General features: G+C 35.6%; 1 protein-coding gene across 1 annotated transcript in view; it reads right to left on the bottom strand.

Annotated features, from left to right (window-relative positions):
* LOC113061857 (semaphorin-3C-like) overlaps nt 1–16,984 on the bottom strand; it is a 53,755-nt gene extending 36,771 nt beyond the window's left edge. Inside the window, exons 1-2 of the mRNA XM_026231332.1 lie at nt 16,830–16,984; nt 10,328–10,491 (exon numbers count right to left, since the gene is read on the bottom strand). Of these exons, the coding sequence (XP_026087117.1) occupies nt 10,328–10,460 (133 nt within the window). The 5' untranslated portion in view covers nt 10,461–10,491; nt 16,830–16,984. The remainder of the gene's footprint in view (nt 1–10,327; nt 10,492–16,829) is intronic.
* Between the last annotated feature and the right edge of the window lie 2,473 nt (nt 16,985–19,457).

The raw sequence follows: 19,457 nt of genomic DNA, 5'->3' as shown, positions 1-19,457 counted from the left end.
TGTTATGTAGTAAATATTAATATAATCTAGGGTGTTTAAACAAGATAATCTTGTCAAAAGTTTCATTCAGTGGCATTGCTTGAGGCTTCCTGATCATCAACCCAGTCAGGTGCTGAGCAATATGAACGAACTTTTTTTCCCGAGACTATATAAAGTTAAACAGCACTTGTCAGTTGGCATTTTATGATCTATATTCAATCTAACGTTAGATCATGAAATGCCAACTGACAAAGTGCTGTTTGACTATAACTTAATCAACCGCGATCGCGCATGGAGATAATAAATAATTAATTTCCACAAAGCGGTAGGCTATATTTATATGTGTATTAGCGAAATAATTGTTATGTAGTAAATGATAATATAATCTAGGGTGTTTAAACAAGATAATCTTGTCAAAATTTTCATTCAGTCGCCGTGCTTAAGCCTCCAGATCATCCGTCAGTTGCTAAGCAATATGAACAAACTTTCTCTTCTAGACTAATGGTGAGCAAATACAACAGATGGAGAATTAAATTCAACGCTTTTATTTTCAACATGCACTCATTCATGTCTGTTTTATTTAATTCATGTAAAGATACGTCTTTATTGGGACAGGACATGATGAATTACACTACGTGACTCAATGAGTTCGTCTCAATTGTTTAGAAACAAGCTGCATAAATTAACTATATCAGGAATTTATGTCTCAGATCTCATTTGTGCATGTCTGTTATGTTAAATAAAGTTGATTAATTAAAGCAAACCAAGTAGAACATATATTTACCTGTGCACTGAGTTGTTGTTGACTGATCTCCTCAGACACCCGGGCTGCAATGGGGGAAATCTCAAAACGGCCACAAGATGGCGCCGTAAATCGGCGAATCCGATATTACAAAACCGATACCCGATTATGGAAAAATGCTTAAATATCGGGAAAAATATCGGTAAACAGATACATCGGTCGATCACTACATGTAAACGTAGTCAATGACAAAAGCACAGTTTGAAATGAATATTAAAATAAAATGTAAATCATAGTTTTATAATCAGTAAGTATTATCGATAATTGCCTGGTTGAAACATTGAAAAATCCTGTAGACATCATTTCATAGACACTTGGACCAGTACTTTTTTTTTTTTTTCTTTTTTTTTTTTTATAATTAAAATAAAACTGGGGGGGAAATGAAAATAACTTAAAGTACTAAAATTATTTAATCTAAATCTGAAATTGAATCTAAATACTAAACTAAGATAATAAAACTAATAAAAAGGACAAAAATCGCAATAATTTTTTTTTCATTTAAAATTAAAACTGAAAATATAAAAATAAAATCTTAATACTATAATAACATAAATAATACTAATATAACAGTGCCTTGAAATCACCCAAAACACCCTAGCAATCATTAGGCTTTGATTTTTCTTTTATATTTTCTATAGACTTTGTGATAAACTTTGATTTAGGATGAACACAGGAAGCAGGTTGAGATGTGCTCAATGAACCTTGACCTCCCAGACTGTAGTGTAACATGCGACAGAGTCGTCAGACAGTCTGTCCTCTTGACATTAGCCACATTCCTCCGGCCTCTAGAATGCACACATACACACTCACACATACACAAATACACTAGCACTCTCATTCGATAAGCTTTTATAAATACTGGCAGAGGGGAAGAAGACCTGCATGCATTGCATTTCACACTGACAGCACTGTTAGCAACTGACTGCGTCAATTTGTTTTAGCTGCGCTGCCATTTTGTTCTTAAATCCTTAAACGCATCTGTCCTCCTGGGTTGCCAGTCAACACTGTTACAATGGTTCTCTTGTACATGGTGGAAGAAGAACTTGATTGCACTCCATGTGTGAGTCCCAATTTGCCATATTCATAGTGCACATAAGTGTCATAAAATTTATAATACAGCCCTTGTTTGTGGCATATTTTGGGAGTTATACTCTAACAAAATTAATTTCCTTAAAATATATAATGTAATATTAAACTTTAATAAAAATGATTTTGTACCTTAAACCAAGGTTATCAAAAACTGAATTGAATATAAAAACAGCTTTAAATTAATATATGTTTAACAAATACAATTTCTAAAAATTAAAAAAGTTTGAAAAAATAATAATTATTTAATATTGAATTATAATTTTTAATTGTTTAATGATAAATAATAATGATTTTGAACAGAGTATGTCTCATGAACCTTCACAAACATCCACAAAGCATGCAATGCAAAAAAAAAGGGCTTATTATTTTCAGCCTACTAAGAAAATTAATAATTTAACTTTACAGATCAAATTGTTGAAGTCAACAGAAGACAAGGCAGCTCATTTAGAAAGTCTGCAAAGGAAAACAAGTGCTTCCTGTTTGAATACGATTCAAAATGATTGGGCTTTAATTCACATTTATTGGTAATACATTTTACAGTTCTGTCAGATTCCTGCTTCAGATAGCATAACATTAGCACAGAGTTCAGATGGGGTAGCTCTCTTGGCAGCATTGAAGTTTATCAGCAGTCTTAGATCCTCCGTATCTCTCTACGTCAGGTCGGGCTTGATTACAGTGCTGTATTTCTCTGGCACCGCACAGGGGCTGTAACTTTACACGTTAAACTACCCATCATGCTAATGGCTGCTTTGCCCCAATTAGCACATGGCCACATCTTCACCTGTCAGTGATCCCCTTGGGTCCCCTGTGACCTTTCACCTTAATACGAGGCAAACCTCGCTTATACATAAACATGCACATGCATGAGTGTTGCATGCTGATTTACCTAAAACAGTGACGATAAAAAGACTGGGGTGAATCTGACAAAAACTGTCATTTTAATGCAAAATTTCCCCCAAAAACATTCTGAGATGGAATTTCTGTCATTAATCCTACTCACCCTTGTTCTTTGTGCACAAAAAGTATTCTCGTAGCTTCATAAAATTATGGTCGAACCAGTAATGTCGCATGGACTATTTTAACGTTGACCTTACTACCTTTCTGTGCCTTGAAAGTTTCAGTTGCGTTGCTGTCTATCAGTGTTGGGCAAGTTACTCTCAAAATGTAATTCAATTACTGATTATTTCTTTTAAAAGTAATCAAGTTACTTCTGTGTTAGTATTAATTAGCAACATGAAAAAGTAGGTTTTGTGTCACCTAGCCACAACATCCCAGCATAAACACTCCCGATAAATATTTGTTATTAAAGCCTTCACATTTACAAACCACTTATATTTTTAACTAAATGCAATAGGATGTTGCGTACCTGGTTTGGCATGGCAGAATGCCAGCAAAGGGCGCTCCCTTCAATCTCAGTTTATCGCGGTCTCACAAAGATCTTTTATAGTCTTTCTAAAATTCGTTGATCTACAAAACGCAGTTAACGCACTGGCCCCGCCCCCAATCCTGTAAGTTATCTTACATTCCATAAAGTTGACTATTGACAAATATGATGCAGGCCAACAACTCTGTAAATGCGGTTATGACCTAAAATTCAAGATATTTGTAAAAAAAAAGAATCAAAACATCATGTAATTAAAAACTTTTACTCAACTGACAGCCCTAGTTTAAATATTTCAATCTTACGGGAGTCCTGCGAATGATTTTATTCTCCCACATCCAACACACACATACACCAGTCTCCACACACAGCTACAGAACACATACAATTTTAATCTCTAAATTTTGATTTTGGTTTTATGATTTATGTACCCTAAACTAAACTCAGCTACAATATAGTTATAAATCATTTGTATTTTGGTCATTTCTTCTGTAACCATGCAGGCTGAATGTAGAAAAGCCAAAGCCCAAAGTAATTTGGAAGCATTCAAGTGAACACAATCATGTAGACTAAAGTGAGTCTCATTTGGAAAATGAAATTCACATTTGTATATATAAAAGAACACAGGAAGGACCCGTCTACTCCATTACACCAATGTTTCCTTTCTTTTTCTCTTTAACCAACCTCTTTCCTTTTACAATTTAGAGTTTTGGCAACTCAGCTGGAAAACCTTTAAAACCATAAAACATATTTGGGCTTGAAACATTCTTTTCAAAGCTGTAGACTTGCACAGTTTGAGCAAACAGATAGCATGAAAGGCTTCGAAAGTCTAGAAGGATGAAAACAGTTCTTGAATACATTCGCATGAATCATTAGAGCTGAACAAGCGTTAACTCCACCGTTACAACCGGTTGTTTTCAGTATTGACAGACATGAATTGATCATGGTATCTGCAAGCAAACAGAGTAAACAGTGATATTTACCCAGGTTAAAAAGGTGAACGAGAGACCTTGAGGCAGAGGTTAAATGGGGGCAAGAAAGAGAACAGATATTGCCTGCCTCAAGCACTGCGGTCTAAGCTCTAACTCGATCAGTACAGTTAACCTAGACATAGCCTGCAGATAAACACATTTACTGGCCTTAGTATGCCACTGCTGACAGCTTTGACAAGACATGTTTTGTAAAGAATGCCATTCCCCAACCATTCTGCACTGTTTGCGTGTGTTCATTGCTTAATATTTGACATGTTTTCAATGTTCATAGCTATTAACCTTAGCTAAAATACTCCGTTTTACCACTCCTAAGAACTCGGTCTGTAGATCTCAACTTGAAACAGGCTGATGCTCCATATATAATTTATCTGACCTCATTCTAACCCTAAAATGACTTATAGTAACCATGACCTCTTAACTTCAGACACCCAAAAAGCCAAGTTGAAGGTGATTGTTGATTGTTAGTACAGTATTAGACTTCTGTGTTAACTCGCCAAGTGATTGTAAAACTGAAAATGCGAAACAAAAAAACCAGATATATATAAAATGTTCAACTAAAAACAGATGCGTTTTGGCTGTTTGACACAGCAACATCATTTCAGGGGATTGAAAATGCAACCTTTGAAAAACTTTTTGTTGTTTTTGAAATCAATATTGTTATTGTCTCTATGTAAACTACAAAAATGTGATTTGTGAACGTGTTTAGTGTAAGTGAACACAAAGTCACATCGCCAACTACTGGCCTGGCATGCATAATACAGCGGTTTTAGCCGCATTGAAAATGGTGTGTATTGACATCTTTCCGCCATTTAAAACAAGAGACTTTCTGATGTTGACTCAGTGTTTATTTCATGCTATAACGAAGTGGAAGAGATGATCGGTTCACATGCCACTTGAACTATTGCACTAGTGATCTGTCACATTTAAGAGCCACAAAACACTATTAATGGTTTGAATTTCTTATAAAATGACCAAATACAAAAGCAGAGACTTTGTTTCATACCAAATGTAATCTGCTCTGTCTTGTCTGTCAGTGTGTTGTCAGTGCCCTCTTTGCTCAGGGATTTTTTTTTCCCCTGCTGAGAGCATGGTGTGTGTTGTAAGAGCACCATGGCTTGTTGGACACAACAACAAGAGGGGTGGGACTTTGTGAAGGGTCTGTTGGGTTGTGTAAATGTACACTTATCGTAAGATATCAGATGTATCATGGCAGAAACATCATTATTATGGTCAATCCAAAGGTTTTTAGTCTTTTGAATGGATTGTTCAACATCACACTTCTGGGCTTCAGCCACAACAACAGACATTACCTTATAGCTGATGAATGTGATGTTGGCTGAGGTCAACATTGTTTAATCCTCAAAGTGATATCTGGGGTAGAAAATTCTGAGAATGTTTTACCCTCACCATGACTGGGTTTGAGCAAATGTTACTCTTGATTTTCTGCTGTAAACGGACTGTAATTAAGATAAACATCAGACTTTCATAAATGAAGCTTTTTTTAAAGTTTGAATGCTTAAAGGTCTCATATAATGGCATCAGTGCTAGTATATGGCTCATACACGCACTCATAAATGCTATGTTGTGGCCTGCTGGAGGATAAAAGTGTTTTAAAACTGCATTATTTCATATGACCAAAACAATCCGAGGACTAAAATGTGTGGTGTGTGTTCTTGTGGAAAGAGTACATTTGTGAATCCATGCAAACTGGCTTTTTTTTCCAAAGATGACTTCCCGTCCCGACATGGAAACTATGCCGTGCAAAACATCTGCCTTCTCCATCCTCTATTTTTTAAAGCATGGATTATATTATGAAATACAGTATTTGCCTCAGCTGATACGCTGTTAGATATCAGTTTATAAATAAAAAAGAACAGAACTGCCAGCTGATATAAACAGAGTTTGACATAGCTAGTAAAACAACATAAAGTTCAGACTAAAGCTGGGCAAATGTTGATGCTGAAAACATTTGCGTTTTCTCATGAGTGGAATTAATTCCCTATAATAGATTCCTAAAATGCCTTACTTTTCTGAAAGTTAACTGAAAACCACAACAAACCACCCATGGACAGATAAACATGGGTATCAATTGAAGCAAGCATGATCTCCTTTATTTGCAAAGGGTGTTGCCTTGTGTTACCTGGCTTTAGTTCACACATGTGGTTTAAACCAAATTTTGGATTAGGTGGATTCTGGTCAGAACTGATAAACAGACATTATAAAAGGGGTGCGCCAAGTTACCACCCAATTGTTTGCTATTGTGTCATTATTGAAGTGAATGCATTATTATTCAGGGTGACTTCATGAATTTGCCAAATGTCTGGTTGTCATTACTGTTTGGGAGGAGGAGCATGTCCTCATCATATTTCACCTCAAAATCAAAAGAAAAATAATAAGCAAAAAAAAACATTTTTTGCTTAACTAAATTGTGTTTTTGATAATTTTTTTAAAGTAAAATTTTACAAATCTTGTTTTTTTTTTAAAGATTTTTATTAGCTGTTGTCAAAAAAGATTTTTGGGAGGGACTGTTATAATGAGAAAAACCTGTAAATGTTTAACGGTAAATTCCTCTACTATATATGGTGAATAACCATAAATTGACATTCCCAGAATTCCCTGCGGTACATTTAAAATTGATGTTTTTTTATTTGTTGTTGTTGTGTTTTGTTGAGTTAACTATATTTCTTCTTAGTTTTTTCTCATCAGTTTTGTATATTAGGGTTGTGCGTTACACCTTATGCTGTAAAATTTATGTTTATTGCATTATTTCATTTTCACCGTGTTGGTGTTTAACGTTTGTGTGAATGACGCTGTGCACCTTCTATATATGTTAGTATTTAAAAGCTGCTTATGATAGGCTTTGGTTCATCATGTGACTTTCTCATCAACACCTGCATTTCAAGACTTCAATAGCTTAGTATATTAACATTATATTAGTTAAAGAAATTATGGTATTTAACTGTAAATTTAAGTTAAAACTGTAAAAGGCAAGGCAAGGCAAGGCAAGTTTATTTATATAGCACATTTCGTACACAATGGTAATTCAAAGTGCTTTACATAAAAGAAAGTAAAATAATCATGAAGAAAAATGATAACAAAAATAAAACAAGTAATTTTAAAACTTTTAAAATGATTAAAACATTTAAAAACAGTTAGAAAATGATTTTACATAAAAATAATAATAAAACATAAAACAGTGAAAATATAGCGCAATCAGTTCGGACATTGCACAGTGCTCATTCAACAAATGCACAGCTAAAAAGATGTGTTTTGAGTCTAGATTTAAATGTGACTATAGTGTTTTAGCACATCTGATCTCTTCTGGAAGCTGATTCCAACTGCAGGCAGCATAGTAACTAAAGGCAGACTCCCCTTGTTTTGTGTGAACCCTTGGTATTTCTAACTTGATCCTAATGATCTGAGTGCTCTGTTAGGTTTATATTCAGTGAACATATCTGCAATATATTTCGGTCCTAGGTCATTTAGTGACTTATATACGAGTAAAAGTACTTTAAAATCAATCCTAAATGTAACTGGAAGCCAGTGTAAGGACCTGAGGACTGGTGTGATATGCTCAGGTTTTCTGGTTCTAGTCAGAATCCTGGCAGCACCGAAACCGAAAATGTTGCTACCAAATTTCTTTACAGTAAAATTAGTAACCAAAGCTGCTGTTTTTTACCTGTTTATTTTTACAGTGTACATCTTGCCTTATGCAAAGACACTCTCAGACTCGAGTTTCAAAAGAGCTCATGCCAGACTGACCACCAAAGTTAAAATATTCTGACTTTATATTGTTAGCAAAGAAAAACTTTACAGAACATCCCATTCAAATGAAATGGAGATTTGTACACAATTTTCAGTAGAATGTGCTTATGAATTGATATCAGAAAAAGGTTTTATCTTTAGCTTTTCTCAATTAGCTTCCATCCTGCTATTCTTTAATGGATAACTTCAACTGGAATATTGAGTTTTTTTTCTTTTTCCATTCTTCTTATTTTTCATTCCATTCTTCCTGCTGAGAGACACCCATAGCTCCCAGCTCTCTCCATAAAGATACTTTCAGATGTGTCTTTACCAGAGCTCCTCAAACACCCCAGAACATCTGGAGCATTCCCAGTCCAATCCAGTTGACCTATTCAGACCCTGCTCGCTGCAATACTCACGTTTTTTAACCTGTACATCTGTCTTCTTCTAAAACTCTCAGAAAGATGAAAATGATCCAGTAGGTCTAAGGGACTAAAGGGATGTCTAAATCATGTAGATGACAAACCAGGACCTTGTAAATCTTTTCTGTTGATACATTCCCCGGTTATACATTACACTGTTCATTTACTGTGAAACACTCTACAAAATACAAACGCATCTGATTCTTCAATAGTCAGGATGTCTTTGGCATTTACGCTAAATCACCTAGTGAAATCTTTTCTCAAACGAAAATCATTTGCAGAGGTCTGAGGTCTGAATGACTTCTCCAGAGGCTATCTCAACCTCACAAAGACATCACTCAAATCCACACCTGCTGTGAAGACACATAGTGAAAGATGAAGCTAGCTTGATTAGTTCTAACTAATCTGGCTTTAATTTGTTTGCAGAATAGTGACAGCCAACTGTTTAGGATGTTCTTATTAATGTCAAACAGAGCATGTTACGTGGCGTTCTTCAGAAAGATACAAAACCGTTCCAGAATACTTGAGTCTGAGGGGAATTTTTCCATGGCACGATCTGCTCTGACACTATTACCAAAGCTTCCCGCTGTTTCTTTTCAGTGCATAAGACATAGACTGATGACTACACTAGGGAATGTGCTGGAAAGACAAGGAGAAAGAATGGAATGACAAATTAGGCCAAAAACATGGATTGAAAGGAATCAGAAAGCTGGAAAGCATGTAAAAAGTGTTATTGTAAGAACAAGAAACAAATGTCCACCACTGATGAATCCAGACAATGTCAAACACTGAGAAACACAGCATAAATTGGGCTCTTATATTTGAGTCATTGACAAGATTCTCGATATTTAGTCCAGATCTAAACATTGTTTTTTAAATAAGTAAATTAATAAAAAATGCAGTTTATGCCAACAACTTGAATGGTGAATTTGTATTTTTGGTACATTGTTGTTTGGTCAAAAAATCCCAGGTTGTATAATTATCATTACTACATGTGAAAAATCTATAAATAATCTTTTACAATAATCAGTGACAGAATTTCTGACAGAAAGTCATTAAAGTAAATGTTTTCCCAGAATGCAGAGCAACTGGTTTCCTACACCTGACCATCAAGATGCCGTATGCACTGACACACCACCTATTCCCTTACTCAACTATGTCAAGTGTTTGCTGCAGCAGATAAGAGGAAAGATCTGACATCTGATATGAGACCAGCTCAGCCATTTCCAGTAGAAGGATCAAAGTCATGGAAACATTATTCTTGAGTTAGCACCCAGAGATAATGTTTCAAGCTCATAATATCAGCTATATGTCATACTGTGGATATATCAACAACAACAACAGATACATGTATTAGATGTCACTGTGATATTTAGCACTTCAGTTTAAAGCAACTTTATCATTGCAGACCATTAAACTGTCTGCTATAGTGACACATTGAAATGAAATTGCAATTAAACATACAAAATTAGTATTGGGCAAGTCTGGTGTGGCACAAATGATCAATTCAACTAGTCTAATGTCATATTTTTAATAACAGTCCATATGTCCCCAAAAATACTCAAAATTTCCTTGATCAGACTTTAGTTTAATCAGATTAAAAGATTTGACTGTGTCCCAAATTATTAGTAACTTTGCCATTTATGAACTAGTCCAAAAATACAAATCTTTCAGAAAACGTCCACATTGGTCAACAAAGTTTAAAAGTGATGTTAATGAATGAGATTATTTCTTTGCTAATCAATGAACAATAGACCAATAAAAAGCACATCTTTTAAGTTAGAAAATGTTTCAGCTAATCCTTAGTATTTAAGCAATTTTGAACACATGGCTCAAAGCCAAAGTTGCACATTCATTTGAAGAGGACCCCATCTAAAAGGAAATGTGCTGACTGGAGTCTGACATTAACCATTCTTACCTTGAAATGACAGGAAGACCCGTGGCTGTGGCGGAAAAAGACCATGGATGCAGGTGACACAGAGGACGAGGGGAAGTAACAACCGCATGCTCGTCCCAAGCAACCAAACCCAGAGCGCTCCTGACCTCCCCATGACGGCTGAGGAGACACCAAGACCAGCACACCTGCAAACACAAGGTGAAGGAACTGTACTGAGGAGAAAATGCATTTCAAAGACTTCAGCTTCTAAAGTACATGGAAAGCATATAATATATGCACCTTGAGGGAAGAGGTCCTTTACATAAAGGAATAAGACACTTAAAAATCCCATTAATAACAAGTATTTATCGGTTAAATTATTTAAATGTAAATATATTATGTTAGATACCTAAAATATCTTGACGGTACATTTTCTTGAGAAGCAAAGGTATGTAATATAGTTAAGAATATTTTTTAAAGAATGTATTTTAGTACAAGATTTTCCCCCAGTTTCACAGACTCAAAGCTAAACCCTCAGTTTTTACTTGGAGGATATATATAATTATCTTACAGTGTACATCTATGGGGCATTATACCTGGATAAACACTAAAATTCACACGGTTTCAAATAAAGTTAACAGACTTTAATACTATTAAGACTATTAAGCCTACATGTTTAGAGTTATACTATTTTTTTTTTTACTCATTTTTATCTCCTGACATGGTCGTGTAAAGAGACATGATGTAATGCAAGCTCATTTTACTGCAAAAAAGTTCATTTAGTTCATTTAGTTTCAATTTCTTGCCCCTTAGACTTCCATTATAAATGCATTACAGCACATGCATTTTTACAAACTGAGAAACAGTGTGGTAATTGACATCATACTGCAGATTTGGATAACGGTCAACCTTTTATCGAACCCACGACATTCCTTTAAAAGTTCAACATTGTTTTGCGATTGAGACATTAGCCACTTTCTGTATGAAAAATGGCATTGATATAGTTCTTAATCAACAGTGTATCTAAAACTACATATTTCAACGCTTATATCATAAAAGCCATGCCTTGCTATCCATGAAAGCATTTTCCTTAAAGGCCTACTGTGGGTCTTAGTGCTGAGAAAGTGTCATGTAGTTGATGCATTCAGTCATGATATCAGCCAGTGCTGCATAAACAATGGTTCCTGTCCAGCCAGAGTCAATATTTTACCTTTACACGAGGAAGACTTGTACAGAGTAAAAGAAATGTCAGTGTACGGGGAGCTCAAAGAAATGGATGCTTTTATTTCTGAGCAAAAGTTCAATAATACATGGGGAGAAGTTTGATTTCCTGTGGAAGAACTCTTGCTTCGTGCTCCAGGGAGAACAGACAGCCTTCTCTGACCAGGACACTCTTGGAAAATAAGAATACATGCTGTTCATAATTATATATTAATGATATGTTTGTTTTGTAGCAGAGAGAGTGCAGAAGGACAAAGAACAGAGTAAGAATAGCGCAGTCTCAATGCTCATGTCTTATACATGAATCATGTGAAAGATTGATAGGAACTTTGTACAAGACATCTACAGTGCATGTCTGACTTACTGAGGTTTGAGCACACTCACCGTTGTGTTCACCGTGAACAGCAATGCAAGAAAACACCACTTAAGGTGACGTCTACACTGTTCAAATGCACTTTTGAATATGTTTTGTATGTAATCATCTGCTATATGGATGATCTTTGACACATTTCATTGTTTTTTCAGCACCTTACGCCATGAGCACCACATTTTTACGAAGCCGTGTCATATCAAAAGTCTTTAATCTTTTTATTTAAAGAGAAAGTTCACCAAAACACAGTTCAAATGCACTTTTTAAGTCGTTTTGTATGTAATCATCTGCTAAACGGATGATCTTTGACACATTTTATTGTTTTTTCAGCACCTTACGCCATGAGCACCACATTTTTACGAAGCCGTGTCATATCAAAAGACTTTAATCTTTTTATTTAAAGAGAAAGTTCCCCAAAACACAGTTCAAATGCACTTTTTTAAAGGGGGGGGGGGGGGTGAAATGCTATTTCATGCATACTGAGTTTTTTACACTGTTAAAGAGTTGGATTCCAATGCTAAACATGGACAAAGTTTCAAAAATTAAGTTGTACGTTTGAAGGAGTATTTCTGTTCCAAAATAACCTCTTCCGGTTTGTCACAAGTTTCGGAAAGTTTTTTCCAGTATGGCTCTGTGTGACGTTAGATGGAGCGGAATTTCCTTATATGGGTCCTAAGGACACTTCTGCCGGAAGAGCTCGCGCTCTCGTATAGTGAGGCTGAGCAGCACAGACATTTCACTGATCAGAGCGATTCACTGATCAGAGCGAGAGCGTCGCGAAAAGTCACAAAAGAAGTGTGTTTTTGGTTGCCAGGGCAAGACAACCTTGCACAGATTACCAAAAAAAAAACTGCATTAAGGGACCAGTGGATGGAGTTTATTTATACAGAGCATCAACGGAGTTGTGCAAGTGTTTTTGGTTGATCCCTGCATTTCGAAGATGCTTGTTTTACAAACAAGGCCCAGTTTGACGCCGGATTTGCATATCGTTTATTTCTTAAGGATAATGCAGTCCCAACGAAAAAGGGTCACGATCTTGTGTTGGAACCGCAGGCGGTGAGTAAAACTGCTTCAAATATCTCTGTGTTGTTAACTGAGCTATCAGCGCGTAAGCACATCAAGTAAACAACATGCGATGTTGTCATCAAACTGCACTTTCCACATGTACAGCTTAAAAAAAAAAGACGACATAAAGTGGAACTTAGTCATTTTCCAAAACCGCTAAGCAAATATATACAGTTTCAGTACATACCACATAGAGACGCCTTTGCTGATGCTGCTCTTGTTAAATTTCAGCCTCTGGATCTGTGTCACAGCTTCCAGACGCTCTGAATGCAAAAGCCTACTCGCGCTCGTGATTCTTTAGCTCCGCCCACACGTCACGCCTCTAGGCGCTCGTGTTTTTCCGGGAAAAAACGGTACAGACTATCTTTCTCTTATAAATATAATAAAAATAAAGACTTTTTGGAGTTATGAAGGATGCAGTACTACTCTATAGGTACTCAAGATTAACAGGATATTGAGTGAAAAGGAGCATTTCACCCCCCCTTTAAGTCGTTTTGTAAGTCATCATCTGCTATATGGATAATCTTTGGCACGTTTCATTGTTTTTTCAGCACCTTACGCCATGAGCACCACATTTCTACGAAGCGTGTCATATCAAGTCTTTTATCTTTTTATTTAAAGAGAAAGTTCACCAAAACACAGTTCAAATGCACTTTTTAAGTCGTTTTGTATGTAATCATCTGCTAAACGGATGATCTTTGACACGTTTCATTTTTTTTTTTTAGCACCTTACGCCATGAGCACCACATTTTTACGAAGCCGTGTCATATCAAAAGTCTTTTTTCTTTTTATTTAAAGAGAAAGTTCACCAAAAAAATGAAAATTCTGTCATGTACTCACCCTCGTCAGAATACATTTTAGTGATTTGTGTGATTTTTAGTTATTTGATGGTAACTTTATCGCTCCCACTTAGTACTGACGTACCGTCACACTAATGCAAGAACATATAATGTCAACAGGACCGCATGAGTTTGTAAGCCTGTGTAGAATATGTTTATAAGTGAGAGTGTTTGTGATGAGGAGAATGAATAAGTCTCAGTGGTGTTTTGTATGAGTCAGTGCATATTTACAAGTGCGCGTGTGTGTATACATGTGTGCGTGTGTGTTCGTTTGAGCATATGATAAACTGCAACGAGCTGAAATGTCTTTGGCAGCGTGTATTGGAGAGAAGCTCTTAAGCTGGGTGGAGGCTATCGCTCTCTGGACAGTAATGGCTTTCTACTGCTGGTCAGGGCCTGTCAGACATATATACAGCTGTGGAATTCATCATAGATCTATCACTGAGCCAAAACTAAGCATGAGCTGATGCTCGAGCTTCTATGATCACAAGGCTTAAACAAGACATAATCCCTCATTAATTATGTGTCTAATGACCATGCTTCTGATTCTGATTTGTCAGTCGCAGTTATAATAATAATATAAAATATAATATATGTACTAATGAGGTGTAATGATATATAATATTATTATTAATAATAATAAAATATGTAGAACATAACTACTGTAATATGTTGCAATGTAGTATTATTTATTGTTAATCATTTCAGTTATAGGTAAGATTTTGGACCCGACCATTGCTTATTACATTGCGGCTGGTTAGTAATAACTAGCTAAAATCAAATTAAATTGAATATAAATAAATGAATGACAGAATTTTTTTGCTTTATTGCATCATGGCTGGTTAGGACAAGTAGTCCTATTATTAAACTTTTTGTTAGCACCTCTCACATTTCTGGAGGAAGTGTAAAGTCTGTGACATCTGGCTGAATTGTTTAAAACTATTTCACTGACATTTCCCGATTCCTAATGAATTCTGTCATGAGGTGATTTCTGACTGGCTGTAAACCACAAGCCAAGCTAGATCACAATGTCATCTGAGAATCTCAAACGTCTATCAAAGCTGTCATAATGTGCGTTCATACAGCTTCAGCTCGGAGCACAGCAGCCTGGAAACGTATTACGAGTGGTTTATCTTCAAGCTTATCACCAGAGCATTGCTATGTGTATGCTAGTCTCTGTGATAGTCAAGTCTTTGTATATGCTTCAGGTTTCTCATTTAAAATAAGTCTGTTAGATTTTGTTTATCAATTGTATTAGGACTGCAAAGCGATTAGTCGCGATTAATCGATTCAGAATAAAAGTTTGTTTACATACTATATATGTGTGCACTGTGTATATTTAATATGTATATATAAATACACACATACATGTATACATTAAGAAAAAATATGTGAGTACTGTGTATATTTATTATTTATATATAAATATACTAGTGCTGTCAAATGATTAATCACGATTAATCGCATCAAAAATAAAGTTTTTGTTTACATAATATGTTTCTGTGCTGTTTATATTTATTAGATGTGTATACAAATACACACACTTACAGTAAATATTTTTTAAAAATTGACATTTATTTTGGTTGGATGCGATTAATCACGATTAATAATATGACTGCACTAAAATATGCACACTTATGAATATATATAAAAAAACTGATGTATGTAAATTCATATATATGTAAATATGAATAGTTTACATATCGATCTATCATATTTTTTTCTTAATATATACATGTATGTGTGTGTGTGTGTGTGTATATGTATATATATATAAAATATACATAGTGCACACATATATAGTATTATAACAAACTTTTATTTTGAATCGATAAATCATGACTAAATGTTTTGCAGCCCTAAATTTCATCATCCATCAGGTGAAATTTGTCTTTTAATTGCAACTCAGATTGACGTTTGTTCAGTGAATTTTTTTTGTGTGCACAAACCAGTGATTTCAATATGAATCCATGTTAAGTTGGTCACACAGAATTGCTGTGTTGACCAACAGAAAGCTGTTTGGTTTGGAAGAGACTTCTGTGTTAGCTGTGCTTCATACATCACTACGCTATTGACCATAGACAATGGACCTTTTTTACTACCTTTTGCAATAAAAGCAAACTTTCACAACAAATTGCCAAATCATGTCTGTATCACAAACTGAGCAATACTGGAAAATTAATGTACCAAAGTTTAATGTTAAAGATTCAAATTTTTAAAAATATATTTTATATTTTAAGTACATTTTATAAGTGCTGCCCTTTTTTAAAGAGAGATGTCCTTCACTATCCACACCCTGTCATCCACCAACTCATACACACCCAATGCACTCACTACCACAATGTGACAGCAATAAAAGTCCCCATTCAATATTGCATTTTGTATTGGACCAAATCCCAGATACTATCTTTAGGGCATACTTATAAAATAATAACATCAGTGTCTTAAGTCTCAAACTCCCTAGACTCATTCACACTCACTGCTGCCCTGTCTGTGAGACACACAGCACACATTCCCCAATGTCTCTACCTATAAAAAATGCTCAGGACGCACAAAATACATACCAGCGATCAGAGTGAGACAACTGGACAATAGCTCTTTTGCACAATATCTAATAATAAAGACATTTACTAATACATTAATAAATAGAATATCAGATTTAGTTCAAAATCACATCTGTGAAATTTGATTGAAAGCAAAACATCACTTTTTTTCCTTTTTTTTAAAACAAGCAATCCACATTTCAATATAGCGATTCAGTAAAATCAAGCAAAAGCAATTAATAAAAAAATGTTAATGGGGTAAGAAAACATACTAACAAGTCAATTTACATGTACAAATGACTGATATTAAGACTGTCTATTTCTAACATAAACATATTTTTTTAATATAGACTCTTCTCTCAGTGGCTGAAGCATGAGGTCTTATGATTTCCTGTCTCTGGTGGGCGTCTGCACCTGTTAGCCTGAGCCTGGAGTCCCCCCCCCACCCCACTAAATCTGTCCCGTTCGGTCCACACAGGAGCCCATCTGCCTCTAACGGGACTCACCTTCTGAGGCTTCCCAGCCGTGCTGTCCTCACTGAGCAGTGTAGAAATACAGTGTTGCTTGGACTTCCCCAGCGAGAGTGAAGAGAGGTGTTAGTCCGACCGGCTGACTGCGGGACAGGGGAGAGAGAGGTTGAGAAGATTGAGAGAGAGAAGGGTGGACTGGTTTCCTATTACACTCCTCTCCTCTTGAGCCCCCCTCCTCGTTTCTTTCCCCTCCTCTCCTCTCTCTCTCTCTCTCTCTCTCTCTCTTTATAAGTCACAGAACAGATATTCCAGACCTCTGAGTCTGACTCTGTCTGCACAGTGAGCAGCAGCAGCAGTCCAGGGAGACGGGGCCAGAGCTCCAGAGTCACATTCGGCTTACTGAGGCCCCTTCAGATCTACCTTCAGATTTACTTCATTTACATTGAATGACAACACAACTCAGTTGGTGCAATCACTATATATTTTTAAATTAAATTTAAAACCCAAAATATTAAAATGATGTCATTAATGACTCGTTCCAAACCAGTAAGACCTCCGTTCATCTTCGGAACACAGTTTAAGATATTTTAGATTTAGTCCGAGAGCTCTCAGTCCCTTTATTGAAGCTGTGTGTACGGTATACTGTCCATGTCCAGAAAGGTAAGAAAAACTGACAGAACCGCTTCTTGACTCAAGAACGTCAATCGTTCGTTTTTTCGTTATCTGGCTCGGCTTGGCGTTCATCTTCAGTTCTCTCTTCACAGCAGTTCAGTCAGTGTACTGTTTGAGTACATGAATTACTCCGGGATATTGGTTTGTTTGAACTCAGAGGGAGTGTCAGCCACATTAAAAAAGTTAACAGGATTAATGCGTATTGGAGACGAGAACCGTTTCAAACAATTCAGTTCGATTTGGTGAACTGGTTCAAAAAGATCCGGTTATCGAATTATTAGTTCGCATTTGAAGATGTTTTTCTTACCTTTCTGGACATGGACAGTAGACCGTACACACAGCTTCACTGGAGGGACTGAGAGCTCTCAGACTAAATCTTAAATATCTTAAACTGTGTTCTGAAGATGAACGGAGGTCTTACTGGTTTGGAACGAGTCATTAATGACATCATTTTAATATTTGGGTGAACTAACACTATAAGTAAATTAACTTAGTCAATATAAATTACAAATAAATATAAACTCCCAATGGGCAAAAAAACATTTACCATCTACGTTTAAGACAGAAATTTAAGCCATTTTAACTTGAGTTAAAAAAAATTGTCACATTATCGTGTAATAAAATTATTTCTCATAATATCTTTAAGAATATAGAAAATAAAATAAGTATTTAAAAATTAAGACCATTTAACTTACTTAACTTAAGTACCAGTTCATTTCTGTTACCTGTTGACTGACAAATATATAGATAAAATGGCACAAAAAAGCTTTTTCTCCTGTTTAAAAATTAAGTTTCAAAACCATTTAAAAGCAATGATAGTAAGCATACCAACAGGGTGATCAGGATCAGGAAGCCTATTATTTTGCATATTATATGGTTAGCAGCTTTTTATTATTTGCATTTAATACCCCTGCTATGTGCAGCTCTCAGAAAACAACCCTTTTGCGATTTAACAATTTGAGGCACAGCCCCCTTGTTCAGAACCACCGGATTAACCTATCATCCTGCCATTAATATAAAGCACCATTAATCAACAGTAAAATGTCTCCATACACGCATCCATGTCCCAGATTAACTGTCCAAGATTCCAGTTGCAAAGGGAGTGCAGTGAGCTGGACACACTGGAGCCAGCGTTGCAAACCACATTGTGCAGACTTCAGCAAGGAAAGTCGGAACTGCCCTCGCTACCGCAATTCCACTACCAATTTATTAATTACAGATGGTGAAAGCTGGATCTGTATCATGTGAATAATAGCCAAATACTCAATGCAATTACAAAAAGCCCATATAGAGCACTCTAAATTAAATGCATGACAGATACAGTGGCACCAAAAAGAACTTGGACACTTAAGTCTCTTAAAATTGTGCCTTGTTTTGCTTCCAAATGCCACTTGGTTTCAGACTGTGTGTCTAATGCAGTGACCTTCATGCATTTTTGGATGACTTAAGTTTTAGGGTATTTCAATCAAACTTCAGCAGACATAAAAGCAAATATGGTGCATGTACCAGTCAAAACAATCAAAGGATGGCCAATTGATTAGAGAAGACATTTTGTTCACCAATGTTGTGACATGACCTATTCCTTTGACCATAAAAGCCCTTTTTTAAAGAAAAAAATATTTAGTTCAACTTAACCTGTTAACTGTCACTCACGTTTTTGAAGATAGACTTGAATGTGCATGATACAAACCTAAATTTTTTTAATTCATGACTGAAAACATTTTGTAACATGATTTTGATGTACCATTTACATGGTAATGCAATGTCTGATTTTAAAATGGGTTTTGAAGGATGAATTTTGAGATTTTATGTTTTCAAGTAATATATAACTTCTGATGATTTCTAAAATGTGATAGAGAAAAAGACAACGAGGAAGTCTTTTTTTTAAACACAGGTCAAAGCTCCTTTTGTAATGTAGATTTCTGAGGGTGCACTCTTGTCATAAATTAATCTATTACTTTTCCTACATAATTTTTAACAAACAATATTGGT

Source organism: Carassius auratus, chromosome 4, assembly GCF_003368295.1.
Source record: "Carassius auratus strain Wakin chromosome 4, ASM336829v1, whole genome shotgun sequence".
In the NCBI taxonomy this organism is placed as follows: Eukaryota; Metazoa; Chordata; class Actinopteri; order Cypriniformes; family Cyprinidae; genus Carassius; species Carassius auratus.
This window is presented reverse-complemented; position numbering and strand designations above follow the sequence as displayed.